At 51.8% G+C, this 22291-nt stretch overlaps 2 protein-coding genes and 1 non-coding gene across 12 annotated transcripts in view; 1 reads left to right on the forward strand and 2 right to left on the reverse strand.

The window, feature by feature from the left end:
- CSRNP2 (cysteine and serine rich nuclear protein 2) overlaps window positions 1-2011 on the forward strand; it is a 15893-nt gene extending 13882 nt beyond the window's left edge. For all 3 annotated transcript variants that reach the window (XM_045287323.1, XM_004711378.2, XM_045287324.1), the window contains one exon: window positions 995-2011. In XM_045287323.1, coding sequence (XP_045143258.1) covers window positions 995-1927 — 933 coding nt within the window. In that variant the 3' untranslated portion in view covers window positions 1928-2011. The remainder of the gene's footprint in view (window positions 1-994) is intronic.
- A 2419-nt stretch (window positions 2012-4430) lies between these two features.
- LETMD1 (LETM1 domain containing 1) lies at window positions 4431-12793 on the reverse strand. Of its 8 annotated transcripts, none has more exons than XM_045287325.1 (9): window positions 12681-12793; window positions 11965-12116; window positions 10004-10119; window positions 9348-9430; window positions 7879-8065; window positions 7656-7757; window positions 7368-7520; window positions 6370-6466; window positions 5272-5428 (listed from the first exon to the last, which is right to left on the reverse strand). In XM_045287325.1, exons 1-9 carry the CDS (start codon window positions 12791-12793, stop codon window positions 5358-5360), a joined length of 1074 nt encoding a protein of 357 aa, XP_045143260.1. In that variant the 3' UTR covers window positions 5272-5357. The 8 variants fall into 8 exon arrangements, with proteins under 8 accessions (XP_045143267.1, XP_045143260.1, XP_045143266.1 ...); XM_045287331.1 differs by lacking the exon at window positions 12681-12793 and adding an exon at window positions 12435-12625; XM_045287332.1 differs by lacking the exon at window positions 6370-6466 and having other exon boundaries at window positions 4431-5428; window positions 11965-12137.
- A 4628-nt stretch (window positions 12794-17421) lies between these two features.
- On the reverse strand, window positions 17422-17585 carry LOC115868561. Its single transcript, XR_004045664.1, has one exon. It is a non-coding gene; the product is annotated as a U1 spliceosomal RNA (small nuclear RNA).
- Window positions 17586-22291: the final 4706 nt, after the last annotated feature.

The following is a 22291-nucleotide window of genomic DNA, read 5'->3' on the forward strand; positions in this document are numbered from 1 at the left end:
ACCTGACTGCTGCAACTGGTTTTCAACACTGGATTTAGCTGTGGCCTAAACCACAGCTCCAAACCCCTGCCACTGAGTGGATTCCAACTCACAGTGACTCTGGGTGACATCTGAGCCAGCCTCACCTGTCTCCCACAGAGTGGCTGGTGGGTTTGAGCCACCAGCCTGGCAGTTAGCTGCCCCATGCTTGCCGGGCAGCGCCATCGGGGTTCTTTAGTCTGGGAGAGCTTGCTTCCAGAGTTCTCTGAAACATAGAAAGCGTGTCCCCTGGCTGGTCTCTGAAGAGAGGCAGCCAGGAGGCATCTTGTCCAGTGGAAGGCAGCTGGAACGCCGACACTGAGGCAGGAGCTGCGTCCTAGTTGAATTTATTTCTCCTCACCAAGCTTTCCTTTCCAGATAGGTAGCTAGTGAATCTGGCCAAATATGCACTTCAGGCTTGGTCCCCTCAGCGAAGAACGCCAACACGGGCGCTTCTCTACCTTGTGGGAGCCTTCACTCGTCCTTTTGCTGAGTCCCCCAGAATGCACTGTGGGCTAGCAGGCTCTTCCCTACACTTGCCCGCACCTGTGATTGCAGAAAGCAAGTGGGCCTTTTGTAGTGTCTTGGTACGCCAGGTAGGTTCTAGAAGGCCTCGGGGCACTTCACTTCCTTCCCTGAGAACTGTACTGTCAGCATTCAGAACGCTGGCATCTCACTGGCGTCCACCTTTGTTTAGGGAAGGAGAACCACGAAGCCGCCCCAGCGCGACCAGGGCTCCCCCGTTCCCCGCTCATCACGGGCTGGACTGGCAGGGAAAAGCTGCTGGACTGACAGGGAAAGGCTGGCGGGGCAGAAACGCGCCCCTGGCCGGTTCGCGGTTCTGAATTGGCCGCTTCTCTTCCTGTAGGATCGCGCCCTCCGATGGCGCCTGCCTCTGTTTGCCAGACCCGGTCTCCTGCCTGCAGTGTGTGCTGTTGGTTTCATCTTGCCTCCACCCCCTTGTCCGCTCCCTCAGGTGGATCGCATGTCCTTCCCGTGCGGCTGCTCCCGGGACGGCTGCGGGAACATGGCGGGGCGCATCGAATTCAATCCCATCCGCGTGCGGACTCATTACCTCCACACCATCATGAAGCTGGAGCTGGAGAGCAAGCGCCAGGTGAGCCGCCCACCGGCGGCGCCCGAGGAGGAGCCCTCCCCTGCTGCCGGCTGCAGCCTGGCCGGCGCCCAGGGCGCCGAGACCCAGGACTTCCAGGAGTTCCTGGCCGAGAACGAGACGGCCGTGATGCACCTGCAGAGCGCGGAGGAGCTGGAGCGGCTCCAGGCCGAGGAAGACTGCAGTGGCCCCAGCGCCAGCCTGGACTCGAGCATCGAGAGCCTGGGCGTGTGCATCCTGGAGGAGCCCCTGGCTGTCCCCGAGGGGCTGTGCCCGGGCCTCGCTGCTGCCCCCCTTCTCTTCCAGGCCCAGCTGCCCCCAGGCTCCTCTGTCCTGTGCTTCGCAGAGAACTCCTCGGATCACCCAGCTGCCTCAGCGGGCAATAGCCCGCCCTACTTGAACGGCGGGCCCCTGGTCTATTACCAGGTGGAGCAGAGGCCAGTTTTGGGGGTGAAGGGGGAGCCTGGTCCCGAGGAGGCCGCGCCCCCCTTCCCCAAGGAGAAGGATCTGAGCGTCTTCTCGCTCCCTGTTACCTCATTGGTGGCTTGCAGCCCCACAGACCCAGCTGCCCTCTGTAAATCGGAGGGGGCCAAAAGAGCCGCTCTGGAAGCGCTGTTGCCTGAAGATTGTCGCCCCGAGGAGCCCGAGAATGACGAATGCCACCGCTCCTGGGCCCCCTCAAGCCCACCCTTGAGTGCGGACAGTCCGGATGGCTGTGCCCCGGAGAAGCCCACCCCGCAGAGCGAGGACCGGCCCCCCGAAGACTCTGCACTAGAACTCCCTCTGACTGTGTGACTGGGGCTGGAGGCTGCCTCTCACCCATGCTCTATTTATTCCCTTATTTTATCTAATGCCATTTCAAACAGAACTGCAGAAGTCGCTGCTGCGCCCAGCTCTTTCATTGGGGCCTGGGGTGGGGGAGGAGGGAAGGGGGAGGATAGTTTGTACGAGTTTTTTTTTTTAAGGAGATCAAGGATGTGATCTTGGGCTGGGCTGAGGCAGCCGCCCCATGCCAAATGCTGGGCCGCAAACCGAAGGCCTGTGGAGGATGTGGGGAGCTGAAGCAATCAGTGTCTTTAGAGACCAGAACCCGGGGTGCACACAGCCGGCACAGCCCCTCCCTCCTGAGCTCCCCGCAGGAACAGACTCAACTGCTTTCCCGTGTGGGCACGCGCCCCTCACCATTGGAAATGCCACCCGCACGGATCGAGAGGGGGTGTGGAAGGATGTCTGCTTCTGTGTGAAGCCTCTGGGACTTAGAAAAATTGTACACACACACACACACACACACCACACCACCCCCTTTTGGGAAAATAAGCCCGTTTGCCGGGTTGGGGTTTCTCTGACCTGCTCCCCACCCAGGATTCCTGGGCTGAGACTTGAGTTGTTTCTGGCCCGGGTTCTTTGGTTCTACACCGGTCGGTTTCCCCATCCATCAGTCTGCCTCTGGAGAAAGGGGCCAGATGAGCTGTGCATTGGGGGCGAAGGCCCCTGGTCATCTGTGTGCCACAGGCTGCGGGGGGAGAGGGGACGTGCCCCGGGCAGCTTAGCTGGGTGCTCTGTCCAGTGGCGGCAGCAAGCACAGGTCACTGTCACGTGTGCCTGCTCGGCCAGGGCAGCTCTTTGGCGTGGAGAATGTGGCGCTCCGGGTCTGCAGCTGGGCCTGCGTTTTTTCTGTACCTCAGTCCTCAAGTTCCAAATGACAGAATCTGAACATAGCCTTTGAAGTCTAATAGAATGGTGGGATTCCCGTTATCTCTGAGAGTAGGGGGGTTGGGGTGGGGTGTGGTAGGGTGAGGGGCATTGGGTGGTACCCATTCCATCCCACTTGTACTCCAGGGCCTCCCCCGGGAAATACCACGCAGTTCTTGTTTATGAGCACAGTTGTCCCTGCCTCCAGATGGAGGCGGTAGGGAGTGAAAACTGTCTCCTGTCACCCTTCACCCCGTGCTGCAGTTCTGGTTAACCAAGGATAAGAGCAGAAGGCATTACGGGGTGGGGCAACGCCTTTTCCCACTTCTCACCCGGAAAACCTTTTGTAGGCTATGAAACCCCCAGTTTCACAACATTGCAACATTTCACCGTTAAACTCCCTTAGCCAAAAGGCCTCGTTCAGTCGTGATCAGAGCCATCTGTTAATGCCTGCTTTGTTTCGTTCATGTTTGGGAGTTCTTCAAAGTTGTGTTGGTTCTTTTCTCCCCATCGCCTGGCTTCAAAAAAAGGCGAATATCTGTACCTGAGAACTAGAACGCTGCCCCCACTTAGCGGGCTCCCCACCCACCCACGACTGAAGCTTAACGGCATGGAGTGAGTGCGTTGTAGGACAGAATCCTCTGGCGGTCAGTTGGGAGTGAAACGTCTGCCCTACTTCTTTCCGCCTCTGGAAGGCTCCCCCACCCAGGAAGGCAAGTTCAGCCGGAGGGAGGGACACATTAGCCTTTGGGATCAGCTTCAATCCTGGAATTTGAGACTGTAATTAACTCATTCCCAACCCTTAAGGTTCTCCGTGATTTTTTATTTTCTGGGGCGGGGGAAGGGGATCTTAATACAAGCCCACCTTTTCATTAACCAATTCTGCAGCACAACGGATCTTAAAGCTTTTTGATGCTGACTGGTGGCATGAATGATCTTGTGGAGGAAAGGGCCTTCCCCACAGCCTAGTCCACCTCACTTCTGGTGCTACCCGAGGTGGGCAGCTCATGGTGGCTGGGAAACGAGGCCTCTTGGGCACAGAGGCCCATTCTGTCAAGGCCAGGGCAAAAGAGGCGGCGACTCGTCATTGTCCCACTTTTCCCAGATACTGTACACAGGTAGTATTTTCAATGTGAATCCAAAGCTTGTCTGGTTTCTCTGAGTTTTTGTTTTGCCATTAGGTCCTCTTAACATTGTGATAATGCTGTATTTAAAGAGATATTTAAGTGTAATATTAAAGAGCTATTCAAAAGGGTGGTGTGTTGCTCTCATCTTGACAGGCCGATTCAGTGTGTTAGGAAAGGATGCTCACACTCCCTCATATATACAGAAGTCAGGCCAAGTAGGGATTAATGTTGACAATGAAGCCTCTTGGGAGCAGAGACCCTTCAGCCACAACAGGCCTCCCCATGCCCTAGGGGCCCTCCCATGCCCCTCTTCCCAATTCTTCATTCCGAATATGTGCCAGTCATCTCATCAGGATGCCCACCCTTGGAAACTGCTAGCCCATCAAAAGGTTCTGGCTCAGCTGGTGGCTCCCCCACACGAATTAGGTGCCATCAGTCTGGTAAAGGGAGGATTAGCGTGCATAGGAATTTCCAGCATCTAGTTTCAGTCAGTCTTTTACTTGGGTTTAAAAACGGTGCTTCATGCATTTACAATAAGTTACTGGTGTACACACAGATGCTAACCCTAACTTACTATCTATCCCGATGCAGGCCTCTCCGGCCTCCCCGGGTGGGCAGTGGTGAGTACCTCCTGGGTCTGATCCTGGGCTCGAAGGCAGCCACTGCCACTTAATGTTGGCTCGGATCACTGCAACACAGTGGAGGCAGCAGAGTTTAAGATCTACTCGGGCTGTGTTAGAATAAGACTTGGGTGGCGACTGTAAACACTGGAGAGGGGTCCAGTAGCACTTGGGTGTCCTTTGATCTTTTCCTTTAAAATGTTACCAAAAGTTCTTGTTTTTTGACACTAGGTCCACTTTAAAGGTCAAAGAACGTGGAAAGGAAAGGGTTTGGTTAGTGTGGGCCAGGGAGGGCCCACATCCTACTTTTGGCTGTCGGGTGAGAACATGTTCTTGGGACACACGTGGGCATGTGAGTGTGCCAATTTACATAGTGCTGTGCCTGTAGCCAGACAGCATCTTCACCCTGTCCCCCCACTCCACCCCACCCCCCAACAAAACCCAACCCACATGGGCCAAGAATGTGCAGTAGGTGGGGCGGGGCCTAGGTTAAAGGAGAATTCCACCTGGGGCCCTGCTCGCTGGCCAGGACCTGGCCTGTACACATCACATTAAAGCCCACTGCGCAGGCTGACGCCGGAGCTCCATTGCATTGAGGGAGTTGGGCAGACCCCCACAGGGACCACCCCTGGAGAGCTCTAGTGGCAAGGGATTGTTGAGCTCAAGTCCGGCGCCTGCTCAGCCTGCTACACACCTCCTGGCGTACAGACTGCTGCCGGGTGCTGTTTGGTCCCACGTCGCCACGTGCTGTGACTGCAGGGCAGTGCCGGCCACTCCACGGTGCACTCAGTGCCTCGTCCCAGTGTAGTTGGTGGAGAACAGGACCACGTTGTGCAGCAAGAGGGACAGCTCAGCTTCTGGAAACACCAATATTAGGGGTTTGGCTAGGGAATCGTCCTGCCTTCTAGGTGCCTGGGAACACAGGGCCCATTCCTGCAGGCAGGGCGCAGGTGTGAGGAGGGGGTGCTTCTGCCTGGCTCCAGCCTCTGGGTGCCTCTCTCGGCCTTTCCTTCTACGGCCCGGGAAGGTCCCGGGGCTTCAAAAAGCCCATGGAAAACCAGAAATAAAAGATAATGGACTTAGGATTAAAATTAATCACACAGTTTTAAACAGATCATGGATTTTGCCCACAAACCCTCTGAAGCCCTGCGGCATCTTCAGACAAGCCTGCTCGCTCTCTCCTTCCCGCTTCTCCCGTGCATGCAGAGGATTCAGAGACGGCAACGGTGCTAAAGAGCATTGCTACCTGGGCGCACTTGTGCTCTGGGTACATTTCTCAGCTCCCAGGAGATTGGCCAGCCTCTCTCTCCGGATACCCAAAGGCCTGGAGAACACTGGCTCCCAGCCACGGGAGGCAAAAAGACCCAGAGGCCTCACACCCGGGCTCCCAGGCGGCTCCTGGCTTTTGCTGGTTTTGTATTTGCACCGCTTTCAATGACTGGGTGGTTCTCAACAGTGCCACTCCCCTCCCACCCCCATGCCATACGGCAATGTCGGTGCTGCCACCTGGGGGCTGAGGTCAAGGACTGGGTTATAGAGCTGACAGTGCAGGACCAGAGCCCAGAGTGCTCAGGGTGATTAAAATTAATTGCTAGGCCAGTGTGCCCTGGCTCCCACGTCCCCACAGGCACGTGGCTCTGCACTGGCTCTGCTCCGTGGGCTCAGTAAGGGCCTCACAAGTACTCAACAGCCAACCACCCTCACCACCATCACCACCCTCACCCCCAGCCAGCCAGCCAGCAGAAAGTGGCTGTGGTTGGGTTTAGGAGGCAAACATAGCCTTAGGGATCTGTCTTACCTTTCAAGCTGCAGGAAATCTGTAGCCATTCTCCCAGCCAAGCTCGACACCTTTCGTCAGCAACACGGCTAGAATTCAGGCCTCGGAGGTAACAAGCCTACATCACCCCAGAGAGAAAAGTGCCCCAACAGTCACAGGCGGGTACAGCAGGGAGTGAAAGCCCACCAAGCAACCCATCTCCTCTCAGTGAGTGGGTGAGTGGTGGCGGCGGCGACACCGGGCGCCGGTGAGTGGATTCCGGCATGTTGCAGCCCTGTGCTAACCCTACAGAACAGATGCCCTCTGCCCCCTCTGGTGTCACAGGCTGAACGCTTTACGGTGCCGCTCACCAGGTCTTGTCTCACAGGTGGCTGATAGGTTCAGATCACTGGCCGTTTGGTTAGCTGCCAAGCACTTAGCCGCTGTGCCACTAACCCCAAAAATGAAAATCCGACTCATAGCCACCCTATAAGACAGGATAGAACTGCCCCTGAGTTTCCAAGACTGGGGCTCTTTACCGGAGGAGAAGGCCTCCTGTCTCCCGAGGAGCGGCTGGTGGTTTAGAACTGCTGACCTGGGGGTTGACAGCCCAACACTTAACCAGTGCACCGCCAGGGCTCCTTCTAAAGCAGTTACACGAAGTAGCTAAGTTACGGGCACACCTGCTCGCACTGCGATCGGTGGGGCAGGTGTCCCTCCTGCGCTTCACGGGATTCTAGAGGCCCTGCTAGTGATGGATGTGATGGCCAGGGCGGGGATGGGGGTGTGTGGGGTGGGGTGGGGTGGGGGTCGTGGGAGGGTCTGTATCATCTCAAACGAGACAGGCCCAGAGTGGACTGTCTTTGATTTGTAAAATGAAACACACGTGAGAATCACTGTGGCCAAACCCTTCCTTAGTTAAGGTGGCCGGGAAAAGGCGACTCAAGAGCTTGAGCTAACAAACAAGACCAAGTGCCCGACCCCCCGTACAAGCCAAAACCACCGTGGGTGGAGAGCTGGTGAAGCAGCCAAGTGCTTACTGATTTCACTTCTTGGTCACTCAATCTGCCGACCCCCAGCTTGGCTAAAGCCTGGTCCAGTTGATGAATCACGGTGGTGTGAGTCTTCAAACGGTGTCTTAACAGGAAGGCTGGCAAGTAGGGTGTAAGAAGAACGGCCCGGCTCAGGGCTTTCTGTAATACAAGACACACACACACACAGAGGAGAGTCAGTCATTATACTGTCTCCCCTCCCTCTCTTCCTCCCCCCACCCCCCCAAAAAAAAGATGGGATGAAGGTGAGGCAGTGTCAAGGCCTCAGGTGCTCACCAACTGCAAGGCCTGGAGATGGTTCATGCCGAGGGGCTGGCTAGAGAAACACTTTCTCAGAGCCAGGATGTCGTTTACCGCTGGGTGGGTACCCAGCTCTATCTGGGGAGGGGAGAGATTGGGGGGTGTTAGGAAGGGCCTGTGGACTAGCCCTCTTTCCCAGTTCGGTGCCACTGGATCTGAGAAGAGTCCTGCTCTGTTGCAGGGGTCCGTTGGGGAATACCTTGCTGCACAGCTCGGTCAGATGCCACCGGAGTGTGGTGTCAGAAACAGCAGGGATGCTCCTTTCTAAGTAAGTCAGGATCTCTGGGTGGGACCGCTTCTGGAGAGCATGATACATCTCTAAGAAGTCAGCTTGTTGCTTCGGGGTCCAAAAGTGCCGGACCAGGAGCTGCCTAGGGAAAAAGTACCTGCGGGGGGGAAAATGAGCCGCCTAGTCACCTGCTGACACAGGCCGCTCTCAAGGAGAGCCCGCGGGAGTGTTCGGCAGACAGCCTGCTAGCTCCCAGTGATGGCGGCACGCTTTCCCTACCTGGAGGAGTCTCAGACCCCGATATAAAGATACTCCGAAAAACAATGTGTAGCAGCGGAAGAATGACCTGGCGTGCTGCCATCACAGCAGATGACATGTGAGGGGCACGCCTGGGACCAAGGTGAGCGGAGCTGCGGGAGGAGCCAGACGCCACGTGCGACGCTGACACGTCCAGCCGTAGCTCGGCCCTTATGTATGCCAGGGGGCTGCAAAAAGTTCGTGGCGAAAGTTCGTGGCGAATGGAATTGGAAGACGCTGCACCTTTGCCACGGAGGCTCTGAAACCCCCTAGTGCAGGCCGCAGGCTGTTCCCTGGGCTAATGGTGTGGCGCTCTCCTGACCGGGCCATGTGCTCATCGACAGGTGGGCTCTATCTTCCCTTGTTACTGTGGGTGACTGCTTCCTGCCCCCCGCGGGGTGGAGCACATGCGGGTGGGTCCGTGTGAGTCCGCGGGCGAGGTTGTAAAGGCCAGTCGGCTTCTGCCTTCTTTGCCGGAGCCCTCACACTGGTGAGGCCTAGAGGCCACAAGGGCCACTAGGGGGCATTCTAGGCGGCAGCTCCAGGCGGGCACTCATCCCTCCCCAGACAGCAGACACAACTGGCGTTAGACGAGCCCATTCGGCAGCTAAACACCACGGAGGGGCCGCTCTCGACACCACCTGGGTCCACCCCAAAGTCCTGAGCCACAAAGCCCTAAAACCTGTGGCTGTTCATGGGGTTGTTTGGGATACAGCGATAGATCACTGCAACGCAGAGAGAGTATAAAATGCTATGTTTTCCCCTTGAAGAAAATGGTTTTCCTAATTGGTATGTCTCTCGGGGCTGGGATGCTGCCTCCGGGGTCCACAAAGTAGGCCATGCTTTTATTTCACCTCACAGCCCAGGATGTGGGGGTGGGGAGGTAGGGGTGAGGTGTGCGCGCGCGCGCCTGTGTCTGCGCGTGCACAAGAGAAAGGGCTATCGAGCCCATCTCCCACTGTAGTGCAGCTCAGCCCAGGGTTACTGAGTGGCTTGTATGAACCTGCGGATACGGAGAGGGATGGAGCAGTAACTCGGATAACCTCTGCCTGGCTTCTGAAGTGGGGCATTCTCCAGCTGCGTTTGGATTGACAAGAAGGACACGTCTTCAGGATGGAGGGGCCGCAGCAGTCTGTACTCACATTAGCAAGAAGACTAGGTAGTTGGCAAAGGGCGGGATGGAAATGATTCCTATGAAAAGGCACTTGGCGACATCTCGGCGGAACTAAGTAGAAAGAAACACAGGTGCATTTTCAGCCCAGGTAAGTTCATGCCCTCCCCAACCCCTCCGGCCTACTAGGCAGGAAACTTCTAGCACAGCCCACGAAAAGACCAAGGTTATTCCTATCTACTTTATGGTGGGGCGTCCCTGGAGACCAGACCCTCTGATCGTTTGCTTTGCCCTACCCCCCACCCCCATGTTTGGTACTGGGCCTGACATGATCCCGAATCCCTTAGTGATGTCTTCCCGGTAAGCAGGCGGGGTCCACCAAACACTCATTTCCAGCTCCCCTTTCGATCCTTCCAGGTCTTTAATAGGTTTAGAGACAACTTTGACTTTAGTGCTCGCATCTTTTATTTAGAAAGTGTGCCTGTAGGTCTCCGGAGTTTCTCTGTAAGGCTGAGGGCTACAAATGACCCTGACGGTGGCCAGTAACCTGAAGCCTCCTCCAGTCCCCTCCCTCCTTTGATCTCATGGCAAAGGGCCAGAGTTGGATCAGTGGTGACCACAAGAGGGACAACACTCAGGTCTTGGCCTCACCGTGAGCTTTCTGGCTCTCTGGCCCCTAACCCATACCTGTCTCAAATGCTCCATATCCCGGTATGGAAGTTGATGAAACTTCATATTGTGATTCCACATACTGGCCTTTATTCTTCTAGCCTTTTTGGCATCAGCCCATAACATCCGAAATCCTGCCTCATTTAAAGTAGAGCACAAAGTGTGATGTTATCTCAGTTTAAATCGGAACACAGCTTCCTACCCCAGGCTCACCCACCCATAGGCATGCATGCTTGTCCTGCCCCATCCTAGATTTAAAAAGCTTCCAGCTAGGTAATTTGAAGCTCCAGTGCCCAACCCCTCCCTCCTCTCCCTCTCACCCCTCCGGAAGCCCTCTCCCCCAGCCAAGATGGGCTTCTGGGATCTATTTTGGAGTGATTCCTCTTCTGTGATTGATGATCTACTTCTTCTTTTTTTTTAAATCAAGATTCAAAGCTTCCAAGAACCCTTGCTCTATGTAGTCCCTAGCCAGATATCATTAATTCATCTCCTCTCGGGCACACTTTCATAATTACTGAAACTTATCATATTTCTAAGATTATAGTCTTAATCTTCCAACTGTGATAATGCTTACATCCATCTGATGACTTAAATAATACTTCCATTTATAAAAATGCTCTCATATCTGCAAAAGAACTAATGACTAGAGTGACATTTACAAAGTCCACCAGGAGAGCAGAGTGGCTGCCAGGAGTTGGAAATGACGGAAGTGGGTCGGGGTTGGTGGGGTTTATTCGATTCTGTTCTAAACATTGTCCACAATGAAATGTGAAACACCAACCCACCTGCACGCTTCCGGACTCTTTTCTCACACACTCCGAGCTACAAACCCAAGGTGGACGCAGTAGCCCTGAGGGCAGCCAAAGCACATCTTCCAGCTCCCCTTTACCGACAAGGATAAGCAACTTGGGCAAGGCCACGAAGCTAGTCATACTGGTGATCACATTCAGAGTTCACAGAACTTAGTGTTCTAAGTGCAGGGTAGGATACTTACCAAGAACTAACTTGCTGAATTCTTACTATAGACCAGATCCTGTCCTGAGTATTTTACGTGTGTACTTACTTCTTAAGGTTCATCTAATCTGACTTACTTCAACTTTACAAACATGCTGCCAATAATCCATTGCTATCCAGTCAATTCAGACTCAGGGACCCCATAGGACGGGGTAGCACTGCCCCATAGGGCTCCCAAGGCTATACATCTTTATAGACCAGACTACCACATCTTCTAAGCAGTGGCTGGGCTCGAATCTCCAGCCTTTTAGTTACTGGTCAAGCTCTTTAGGCACTGATCACAAGAGCTCCTTAGGTTGTCAGTACCCTCCCAAAAAACACTCACTCCCACGGAGCCGACGACAACTCATTGTGACCCGGAGTAGAGACACTGCCTCACAGGGTTTTGATGGCTGTACATTTTTACTGGAGTAGTCAGCCTCAACTTTCCACACTTAAGTCACGGTGCCACCAGCATTCGTCAGCAGGCAGATTCTACGACTATCCCCCTTTCACAGGAAAAACAGAGACAGTCACTTAACTAGTCCAATCACACAGCCAGTAAGGATAAGCTGGCATTTGAACACAGGCAGTTTGACTCCAGAGTGGACACTCCTCGACACTATACCATCTCCTGGTAACTGGCAGAGGCATTTAGAGACCCAAGTATACCTAGCGCTATTTCCACCACAACATGCTACCCAGGATAGATAGGTGATAAACTTCAGGGGCCAAGTGAGTGGTTCAGAAACGTTAAATGCAAGAATCTATCTCCCAGCCCCCCGGGGTCAGAAGTTGTTTCCCGGCAGCCCTTCCTAGAAACATACTGCTTTAAAGGGATCCTTTTCCCTCGTCTAGCATTTAAGAAACAGAGGCTAGCCTAGCTCTCAGCCCAAAGCAGAACCTGCAAAGGATCGAACTGATTGTAACTCACCAATGCTGCCCGGGAACCAATCAAGGCACATCTGTGTAAGTTTTGTTTTTACCTTTCATGAAGAGTGTATACATGGCATAGAAGCGGGGGAAATTACGACCCAAGAAACGATGGTACTTCTCATTAACCACTTTGGTCTTGGCCATCACATAAGAGAGCAGGCTCTTCACGTCTGCCTTTGGAGAGAGATGAAACCTGGAAGACCTACAAGGAAGATCAAAGACAGTATCTGGGAGCCAGGCCTGGAAGCACCCACAAACCCTGCAGTCCCTAAGAGGTACCACCGGCCTCGGAAGAATGTGCACCAAGACCTGAAACTTCTGAATTCCAAGGAAAGTCTTGGGGGTCAAGGAGAGAGACAAAAATCAAAACGAGGAGGGCAGGCTCAAGCAGAAAACGCCCCCCCGATGAGAGCCAGGCAGGGATAGACGTCAGGTAGTACGAGTCCGGACAGAGTGCAAGGCACCAGGGGCAAACGAAGACCAGAGAGAGAGAGATGGGAGCGAGGTAGCAGCGATAAACCTGGAGTGAAAAAGCCAGGCTTGAAAGTTGAGCTCCGGCCACGCGCACGCTTCAGACCGTGTGGGGCACTGAGAATTGGAAGCTGAGTTACTATCGGGAGCGCGAATCCTGGGCAGCAGGTAAAAATGCCGGGTCCCGGGCGTGCGACCACGGGAATCAAGGCGGGAGCCCAGACAGCATGCAAGCAAGGAGCCACTGGAGGATCCTGGACATCAAAAATGCCTTTTTTCTTTCCGGGTCCCTCACCGAGGGGCCCCCCAGACCAAGCCAAGTCGCAGCCTCCGAGTGACAATAAATCCAGGGGTGACAGCTGAGCCCCGCAGGGCGGCCCGCGCCCACCACACTCTGGAGAGCGCCATCTTAACAGCGGAGGGGGCCACAGGGCTTTAAGTCCAAAGGCACGATCCGTCGCGTCTCTGGGAGGGCGCCTGCGCCTGCCCCGAGCGCTGATTCGTAGCTGGAACCCGCGGGGCTGGAGCCCCGCCCAGAAGTGGGACGGGCTCACCAGTCGCTTGCGAAAGAACGACAACGATTGGACACAGCCTGAACTTCCTGGTTTAAAGGTCCCGGAAGTGGACTCTTCCCCCAGTGGAGCGCGGGTGTTTGCCCGCGGTGAGCTTTGTCAGCCCAAGGACGTCCTCCCCTTGAGGAGCCTAGTGACCCTCCGCGATTCCCCAAGGCGGCGGTCTCCTGGCACCGCCCTCCCTCTGCTTTTTACCCCGGGGGCCGTTCCGCCTTTGCTTCCAGAGGGCGCTCCGCCGAGCGGGGCCGCGGCGCCCCAGGGACGGGGCGGGCGGGCGCGCGGCGCCCCCTCGTGGTGGCTCCCGGACGAGCCCGGGGACTGCCCGCCTCTCGGTTGTCTCTTGGACAGGAGGGCTGGCGGCACTTTTTCCTTCTTCCTTCTGGAAGCCGGTGGGGGTGTGTGTGGCGGGGAGCTTTGTCATTGAAGGCCCATGGAAACTTGGCTTGTGTTTCAGCTTAAAAGACACTACTCAGGTCTTGTGGGACCACCCTCTTTAAAGCAGCGCCTAAGAAGAGGGCATACGTTTGCACTCCCACCTGTCACCCGTGGGCTTTTTCTATAATAGCATTTACATTATCTGCACACTCGTTTCCTTGCTGGACCCACTCCCTGAACTAGACTGTGGGCAAGCACCTTCTCTGCCCCAACACTAGGTCTGGATCCACAGTAAGCTCAGTAAACATTTTAAAATAAATTAATTGGTATTTGACACGGAGAAGAGTTCCCAGAAGTGGTTCCTAACTGTCTTCAAGAATTAACAGTCGGGAATCGATCACAAGGATCAGTCTAGAACCCCAGCCCAGGGGGATGAATATTGGAAAAGTGGGTGAGGGGCGATGGAGGACGAGGTGAGATACGGAAATAATCTACAAGTTATCAAGGGTTCCTGAGGAAGGGAGGGCAGGGGAGGGAGGGGGAAGAAATGGGGAGCTGATATCGGGCACAAGTGGGAAGAGAATGCTTTAAAAATGATCATGGCAGCATATGTGCAAGTGTGCTTGACACACTGGATGAATGTATGGATTGTGATAAGAGATGTAAGAGCCCCCAATAAAAGTGAGGGGAAAAAAAGAATTAACAGTCATTTTTTAACTAAAAAGCTGCCATCCAGTCGATTCTGACTCGTGGCGACAACTTTATAGGTCAGAGCAGAACTGCCCCTGCAGCTTTCTGAGACTGTCGATCTTTATGGGTCTTTTTCTTGGCTGGTGATGACCTGGTGGTTACCAGCCTAATATGTACCTTGCTAGGCCACCAGGTGTCCCAATAGTCATTTTAGGTAAATACATTGAACAGTTATTAAAGAGCATCCCGTTTGGAATGAAGGTCTCGGTTCAAACCTTAGTATTAGCATATCCTGTAGTGTGTGAGATCCTGGGCATGCCACTTGATTTCCTCTATGGTTATACCTAGGAGCTGTGGTGGCATAGTGGTTGCAAGTTTAGCTGCTAATTGCAGAGTCAGCAGTTCAAAACCACCAGCTGCTTCCCTGGAGAGAGAGAAGACTTTATGTTTCCATAAACATGTACAGTGCTGAAAACCCACTGGGGTGGTTCTACCCTGTTGTATAGGGTTGGCATCAACCTCCTGGTTGTAAGTTTTGTAGTTGACGGATGGTAATATCTCAGGAGCCCTGGTGGCCCACTCGGTTAACCAAAAGTCTGCTATCCAGAAGGTTGGAGATTCCAAAGCTTCCAGTCAGAGAAAGACCTTTGTAAAGTTGACAGCCAAGAAAGCCCCACGGGGCATCTACTCTGTTACCTGGAGGTCACTGTGAAGTGAAACTGATTCTGTAGCACTTAACAACAACAATAACAGTGCCTACCCTAGTAGGACTGGTGTAGAACTGCCTCTTTTGGGTTTCTGAGACTGTAACTCTTTACAGGACTACAAAGCCTCAACTTTCTCCTGCGGAGCTGGTGGTTTTGAGCAGTTGATCTCATGGTTAGCATCCCACCATATCACCCCCTTATACCACCAGGGTGCCCTGAGTCAGAAGAGACTTCATGGCAGGGAATCTTAGCAAGATCCAAGAAGAAAATAGTTGTCCAAGTTCTCCCATCTGTCTAATGCTTTGGGCCACAGAGCTTTATGTTAACCAAAGCCAACCCACTGCTGTCCAGTAGACATGTCTCATTCAACTTTTTAGCCCTGAGTAAATACCTCTCACTCAGTTGCACACGGGAAAGATTCTTCAAGTATGTACTTGGAGGGGTAGGTAAATGGGGTGGCAGGGAGAAAAAATTGACTAAGACGTGCTTTCTGTCTTTAGGCAATTTCTACATCCTCTTAACCACCAAAATCAGCTGTAAAAATCTAGAGCATACCTGTAAAAAAAGGAGGCCCATTTCAAGGAGGAAATGGCTAAGAATAGGCTAGAAAGACAGCATTCTGGGCAGTAAAAGAATACATCAGAACACAAGGATTCCTTTCTTACTGAGTTATTTATTTAGAGCCTCTCCCTCAATAAACACACTAAATCTGGTTGGTTATACCTTCTAGCTAGTTAATCTCAAATTCCTTCTGGCTCTGGACATCAAGGCTTCAAAGTGATTTGAACCAATTTAGTCACAGCTCACAAGGAGAAAACTGGAGCAAATGCCAATGTGGTTAAGCGTTGAGCTGCTAACTGCACATTCAGCAGTTCAAAACCACCAGATGTAAAATCTATTTATTGTATTTTAGTTTAAAGTTAAATCCAACAACTCTTTAAAACAAAGAGATTAATCATGTAAATAAAGAAAATATTTTCATCAAATAAACAAATATTTATTTTGAAAACCAAACCAAACCACCAGATGCTCTGTGAGTAGAAAAACAAAAACAAGGCTTTCTACTCCTGTAAAGAATTATAGTCTTGGAAACCCACAGGGACAGTTCTACCCTGTTCTAGAAGGTCACTAATAGTTGGAATCTAGAACGGTAGAGGTTTTTTTTGGGGGGTGGGCAGGCAGGGGGAGGTGATCCGAACTAACTAGAATGGGAAAAATCACTATGGTTGAAGCGCTGAAATGGGAGACTCAGAAGAGGGATAGCAGCCTGCTACAGAACACTGGGTGTTGGCAGATCTGCAGAGTCTGCTGCACATTCAAAGCAGCATGGTCAGCTGCCATCTTTGATCCAAGCACTCCTGTTTTTGATGCAGCCAGTGAAGATATTTGTTTGCTATGCAATGTGCATACTGCCTCCATTTTCTACCCTGATACATGCTGGGTTGCCGGGGACCACAGAGATTCCAGAGCCACCCTACCTGTTGTGCTGGTTCCCCAGTATTGTCACCACAAAAAGGCCACCAGCCATGGCTTTGTTTATTTATTTAGCAGTTTCATTGGCACTTCATCCACATGTCATACAATTAAATAATTTAATCATAGCAAGAAGAGTTGTACAATCACGACCCTAATCAATCCTAGAACATTTTCTTCTTCCTTGTACTCATTGTTATTCATGTATTTTTCCCCTAATTGTGGCAAAAACATACACAATAAAACATTCTCCAATTCCACAACTTCTGCATGTCTAAGTCAGTGTCATTGATTATATCCCTCATGTGGTACAGCCGTCATTGAGATCCTTTTCCAAATTATTCCACCACCGTTAACATAAGCTCAATGCCCCCTTAAGCAGCAACAACTCTTTCTCCTTCAGCCATGGTAACCATTTGTGTTAGGCAGGGTTGACTAGAGAAACAAACCCAGGGACACCCATATATGTGTGAGAAAGAGCTTTAGATCAAGAAAACAAGCCCATAAATCGGGTTCTGGTTCACAAGTCCCTTTTCAGATTCACAGAACCACCTGCAGGGATGCAGAGTGCAGGAAGAGCACAGGCCAGTGTGTGTAAAGTCATATGGATCCAATGTTGGTGGCAGGTCTCTGGCAGCAGTCCAGGTCAGCCAGCAGGAAGGTGAAGGCAGAGAGGGAAGGGGAGGTTCCCAGGGCCTTCCTTATGAGAAGGCCACGCCACACGGAGGAACTACCGGGCAGTGACCTGACTGACCGGTTGAATACCACCCCTACACTGTCATGTATCTGCAAGTTGACATGAAATTATGTACAGTGAACCCTCGTTTATCGCGGTTAATCGGTTCTAGACCCTACCGTGATAAATGAAATTCCTCGAAGTAGGATTCCTTATTTGTAAATCAAATATTTTCATAGTTAGAGCATAGAGGACATGAAAAAACACCCTTTAGTCACCATTACACTCGTATTACCCAATTTATTAAACGAAAAAGGGAAAATACAGTAAAACATTTTGGACGTTACAATGATCATTTATTATTTATTATATTATTTATGGCATCAAGCGTGTACAGTATGAGCCAATCAGTGGCAGTAATGACAGAGCATGCGCTGTTACGCAAAAACCGCGATAGAGTGAAGCCACGGAAGTCGAAGCGCGAAGTGGCGAGGGTTCACTGTAACTACCACACCATTGGTCAAGTTTTTTTGTTTTTCTTTTCAGGGGAGAGCGTGGACGCAGTCCCCCACTACCACAAATTATGCAGTTGAGTTTCCTGTATTTGGGGAAATCGCAGGGGTCAGCATGCCCGCAGTGCAATGGGTGAGCCTCACCCTGAGAAAACCACCTTCCTGATCATGGTATCTCCCCTGTCAGGTAAGTATGGTCAAGTTTTGTTTTTTTTTTGTAGTAGTTTTCTTTGATATCATATATATCTATGTATATATTTAACATCATATGTCATATCACATACCATACACTTCCATGGTTAAATTGTTTTTAAAAAGAGTTGTATATACATCCTCATCATCAGTTATAGTGCTCCATCCCCCCAAGTCCTGGCTTGAAAGAACAGGAATTTCTTGTCTCCAGTTCTATAAGCTGTAGATTCTACCAGGGACTCCACTGTGCCGGGGTCTTCTCGGGAACCAGGAGTTCTTTCTTGTGACTGCTGACTGCTTCCTATCCCTTTGCTGCTTGTGGAGGCAGCTGCCTGTATCGTACCGCTGCAAGCCATGCCCCCTTCTCTCTCTCTTGGAACCTGTCCTCGCTGTGAGGAGGGATTGCGTGTAGAATGTGCTTTGCTCTGGGCGGCCACATTATTAGCATCACCCAAGGGAAGCCCTATTTCCAAACAGAATCCCGTTCACGGATACAGAGGCATGCACATCAACATACATTTTGGGGTGGAACACAATTCGATCCACAACACTAACACTTGTTGACTATTTCTAACGTGGCGTCCTTGTTTCTCTGACTTTTTATGTGTACTCCCAACTCCCAACTCACTGCCACTGCGTCTATTCTACCCGACAGGGCAGGCTAGCACTGCCCTGGACGATTTCCAAGACTGTTTAATTCCTCATGGGAGTAAAAAGCCTCAGCTTTCTCCCAAGGAGCAGCAGGTGATTTTGAATGGCTGATCTTCTGGTTAGCAGCCTAGGGAGTAATCCACGACACCACCAGGGCCCCTCTAAATAAAGAAAGTGAGATTGGGTAACTTGCCAAAGATTTCAGGCAGGATTTGAATTCAGGTAGATTGTTACTAGAACACATAAATTACGGTTGCATCTATATAAACAATACAGCTATAGGAAACTTTTTCTTAACCCCACAGACTGAACTTCTCCTACAATTTACCTTGTAAGTGGCTCTACTTGCCCTTCATAGTGCTTAAACGAGACCATAATTAGTTAGCTGTGTCATTGTACACTTCATGGGGTCTTCCCCTGCTGACTCTAAGCCATGCCTTAGAGCCCTGCTGGCACCAAAGAAGTGCTCATTCAATGCCCGTGAAAGAAGAAGTACTGTGTGTTCCCGAGTATGGTACAGACGCCCAATGGGCTCAGCTGCCGACAGGAAAGTTGGGAGTTCATGTTGACCCAGAAGTGCCTTAGAAGAAAAGCCATGGACCATATAAAAACCATCCACGGGCAACCCTCTGGTTACAATGGAAACGATCGGTTGCACACATATTTAGCACATAAATCAGTAACTCTCAGTGGACAAGAAAAGAACACCGTGGAACACCGCTGGACACACCTGGGTGGCCAGGAGCGTGACATCACTCAACAACTAGTTTTGACTGGAAGCTGAAACTAGCCAGAAAAGACTTCCATCCAGAATTTGGACCACGAGTCGCTGGAGTGTGAGAACATTGAGTTCTGTCTTCAAACCCACTCGCGGGGCTTCTGTTGCCACAGCATGAGGTAGCTGAGGCAGAGGCAGTAAGCGTCTGTCAGGATCGCTGTGTCCTACTTTTAAATCTTCCCGTGCCTGCCTTCTCGTCTACCTCCCCTTCCTCATCCCCGAGCCCTGTGAGCTTCTCCTGTTATTCCAGGGGGATTGGGACACGGAGAAGTCACAGAGAAGCGGAGCCTAAGCTTAGAACCTAGGCCTCCTGACCATCAAATGGCTGGAGCTGTCAGGAGAGTCAAGCCGCCCTCCATCTGTGAGAGGCTTCTGAAAGGGGTGGTGACACGCACCGGAGACGCAGTATTTCAAAATTACATGAAGTAGCCTTTAATATCTAGAGTCATCATTGCAGTTTTAATCATCCTCAAAACCCTTTTTCAAGTGCCTATTTACAAAGGGCCATTATGGGCGACACTGAACTCAATTTACAATGTATTGTCCAGGAACATGGTTTCAGGATTTACAGCCTATGGAAATTACTATAAGCAGATAAGCAAAGAACATAGCCATATGACAATAAAAACCGGAGAGCAATCTAGAACTACTGCAGACAGTAAAGGATTAACATCAAGCACGACAGAAGCTGATGCCGGTCAAGGATAAGGACATCACAGGGTGGCAGAGCCGTGCCCAAGGGGACTGGTTCACAGAGGGTCTCAATTCCAGGAAACCATCCTCTGATCCCTTAGGGAGGGTGCGTCTCTTGCCTTCTGACTCGCCTACCTCCTTGCACCCTCCACGTTTTCCCTCTCTCAGGCAACAGCACCCCTTGCCAGTGTTGAGATCTGAGCGAGTTTTACTTGGCGCTAGCTCTTGCCTCTGAGTAAGGGGACCTTTACCCAGCCACCGCTGCCGCCGCAGGAACCACCCTCAGAAGCCACGCTGTGCTGCCTGGCACGTCCACAGCAATTAGAGCTAAAGGACAGAGTTAAGGAGAGTCCTGGATGGAAGTTCTCCCCGCCCAGTCAGAGCAGGGTCACCCAGGGTCCCTGCCCAACACTCACCCTGGAGCCTGGCCAGGGTTCTGCCAGCACTGTCCCACAGGGAAAGGGATGGCCCGGCCTCAGCCTCTCAGTGGAAGCCAATTTGCATATGCAGCTGAATTCATAACTGTCTCTCTTTGCTGAACCAATATTTGAAAGACCTCAAGGGCTTCTCAGTTCAATACTGCTGTCAGAACAACTGCTGTTGTCGTTGTCAGACAGGAAGATAAAGGGTTAAGGCATTCTTCACATAAACATACCAGTAGATAGACCAGTGTGAGCCCCAGCACCGGTTCTTACCGGCCCTGGCTCAGAGTCTTTGCAGGGTAGGTTCCCCTGCCTGGAAGGTCGATCCCCAGTGATGTGCTCCTTTGCTTCAGTCGGCTTTCTAATTCAAAGTCACTGGCGGGCCGTCTTTCCGAACTGTCCACTGGACTTGGTCCCCTACTCCTTGCCCAGCTTTATTTCTTTTACCAAATGGCCAGAGGTTCAAAGCCACCATTCGCTCTGAAGGAGAGACTGGGCTTTTTACTCCTGGATACAGTTACCGTCTCCAAACCTGCGGCGGCGGAGTGGCTGTGAGTCAGCACTGACAACTCAGGGGCAGTGTGAGGTTGGTTTTTTGGTTGGTTTAAGGCAGCGGTTCTCAACCTGTGGGTCGCGACCCCTTTGGGAGCCAAATGACCCTTTCACAGGGGTCGCCTGGTTCATAACAGTAGCAAAATGACAGTTATAAAGTAGCAACAGAAATAATGTTATGGTTGGGGGGGAGATCACCACCACATGAGGAACTGTATTAAAGGGTTGCATTAGGAAGGTTGGAAATCACTGATTTAAGGTTTTGTGTCAATTTGACTGGGCCATAATTCTCAGTGAGTTGGCAGTTGTGGTTGTTAAACACACACACACAGCCAAAAAAACAAACCCCTCAAACTCACTGCCGTCCAGTTGATTAAAGCTCCTAGTGACTCTGTAGGACAGAGTAGAACGGCCCCTGTGGGTTTCCAAGGCTGTAAATATTTACAGGCGAAGAAAGCCTCATCCTGCCCCCTCCGAGTGGCTGGTGGTTTTAGAATGCCCGGTTTTCTGGTCAGCCGTCCCAGGCCTCATCCTGGGTCATGCAGGACAGAACGCACCACTGTGCAGGCCTGGGCCATCCTCACAATCCCTGCTCCCGTCACTGTGTCACCCCATCTCCTGGGCGGCCTTCCTCGTTTTCACTGCCCTTCGACTTTACCCATAGGAGCCCTGGTGGTGTAGTGGTTACACACGGGGCTGCTAACCTCAAGGTCAGCAGTTCAAAACCACCACTCAGAAGCCCCAAGCCACTTTCTACTCCTGCCAAGAGGTCCGGTCTCAGAAACCCACAGAGGCAGTTCTGCGCTGTCCTGCAGGGTTGCTCTGAGCCAGCGTCGATGGTGGCGAGTCCGATGTCCTTTTCCAGGGGACTGGTCTCTTGGAAACCCAAGGGCGATTTGACTCTATTCTGCAGGGTTGCTATGAGTCAGAATTGACTCGATGGCAGTGAGTTCGACTGAGGGCTCTCCCGACAGCATGTCCGAAGTACCTGAGACCTAGTCTCGCCGTCCTCCCAAGGAGCTTTCTGGTTGTACTTCTTCCAAAACAGCTTGTTCTTCGGGCCGTCCATGGTTCTTTCAGTATTCTCTGCCAACATCATAATTAAATGCATCAATGCATTTTTCGCTTTCCTTATTCATTGTTCAACGTTCACACTCAAATAGACGATTGAGAACCCCATGGCTCGGGTCAAGCGCAGCTTCGTCTTCAAAGTGACCCCCTTGCTCTTCGAGTCCACGAGCGGTCTTGTGCGGCAGGTTTGCCCAGTGCAATACATCCTGGGGTGTTTTGGCTGCTGCTTCCACGAGCACTGTCTGGGGACCCAAAGAAAAGGACCCCTTGACAATTCCATCTTTTCTCGATTTATCATGGCACTGTCTATTGATCCAGTCGTGAAGATTTTGGTTTTATTTTTTTCTTTCATGAATCATTATATTGGAGGCTCTTACAGCTCTTATAACAATCCAGACCTCAATTGTATAAAGCACATTTGTACCTAGGTTGCCATCATCATTTTTAAAACATTTTCCTTCTACTTGAGGCCCTGGTTTCAGGTCCTCTTTTTTCCCTCCCCCGCCCTCACCCTCATGAACCCTTGATAAATTATAATTTAT

The sequence above is a fragment of the Echinops telfairi genome, unplaced genomic scaffold (assembly GCF_000313985.2).
Source record: "Echinops telfairi isolate 266 unplaced genomic scaffold, ASM31398v2 ScPeMD7_12;HRSCAF=54, whole genome shotgun sequence".
NCBI classification, from domain to species: domain Eukaryota; kingdom Metazoa; phylum Chordata; class Mammalia; order Afrosoricida; family Tenrecidae; genus Echinops; species Echinops telfairi.

What these genes read in the sequence shown, in the direction of transcription:
- LETMD1 (XM_045287332.1), bottom strand. Translation starts at nt 12,793, where the DNA reads ATGGCGCTCTCCAGAGTGTGGTGGGCGCGGGCCGCCCTGCGGGGCTCA. An exon ending in ATATGGAGCATTTGAGACAG is followed by an intron (nt 9,431 to 10,003) that starts GTATGGGTTAGG and finishes CTTTCTACTTAG; the next exon opens with TTCCGCCGAGATGTCGCCAA. An exon ending in ATCTCCAGGCCTTGCAGTTG is followed by an intron (nt 7,521 to 7,655) that starts GTGAGCACCTGA and finishes CTTGTATTACAG; the next exon opens with AAAGCCCTGAGCCGGGCCGT.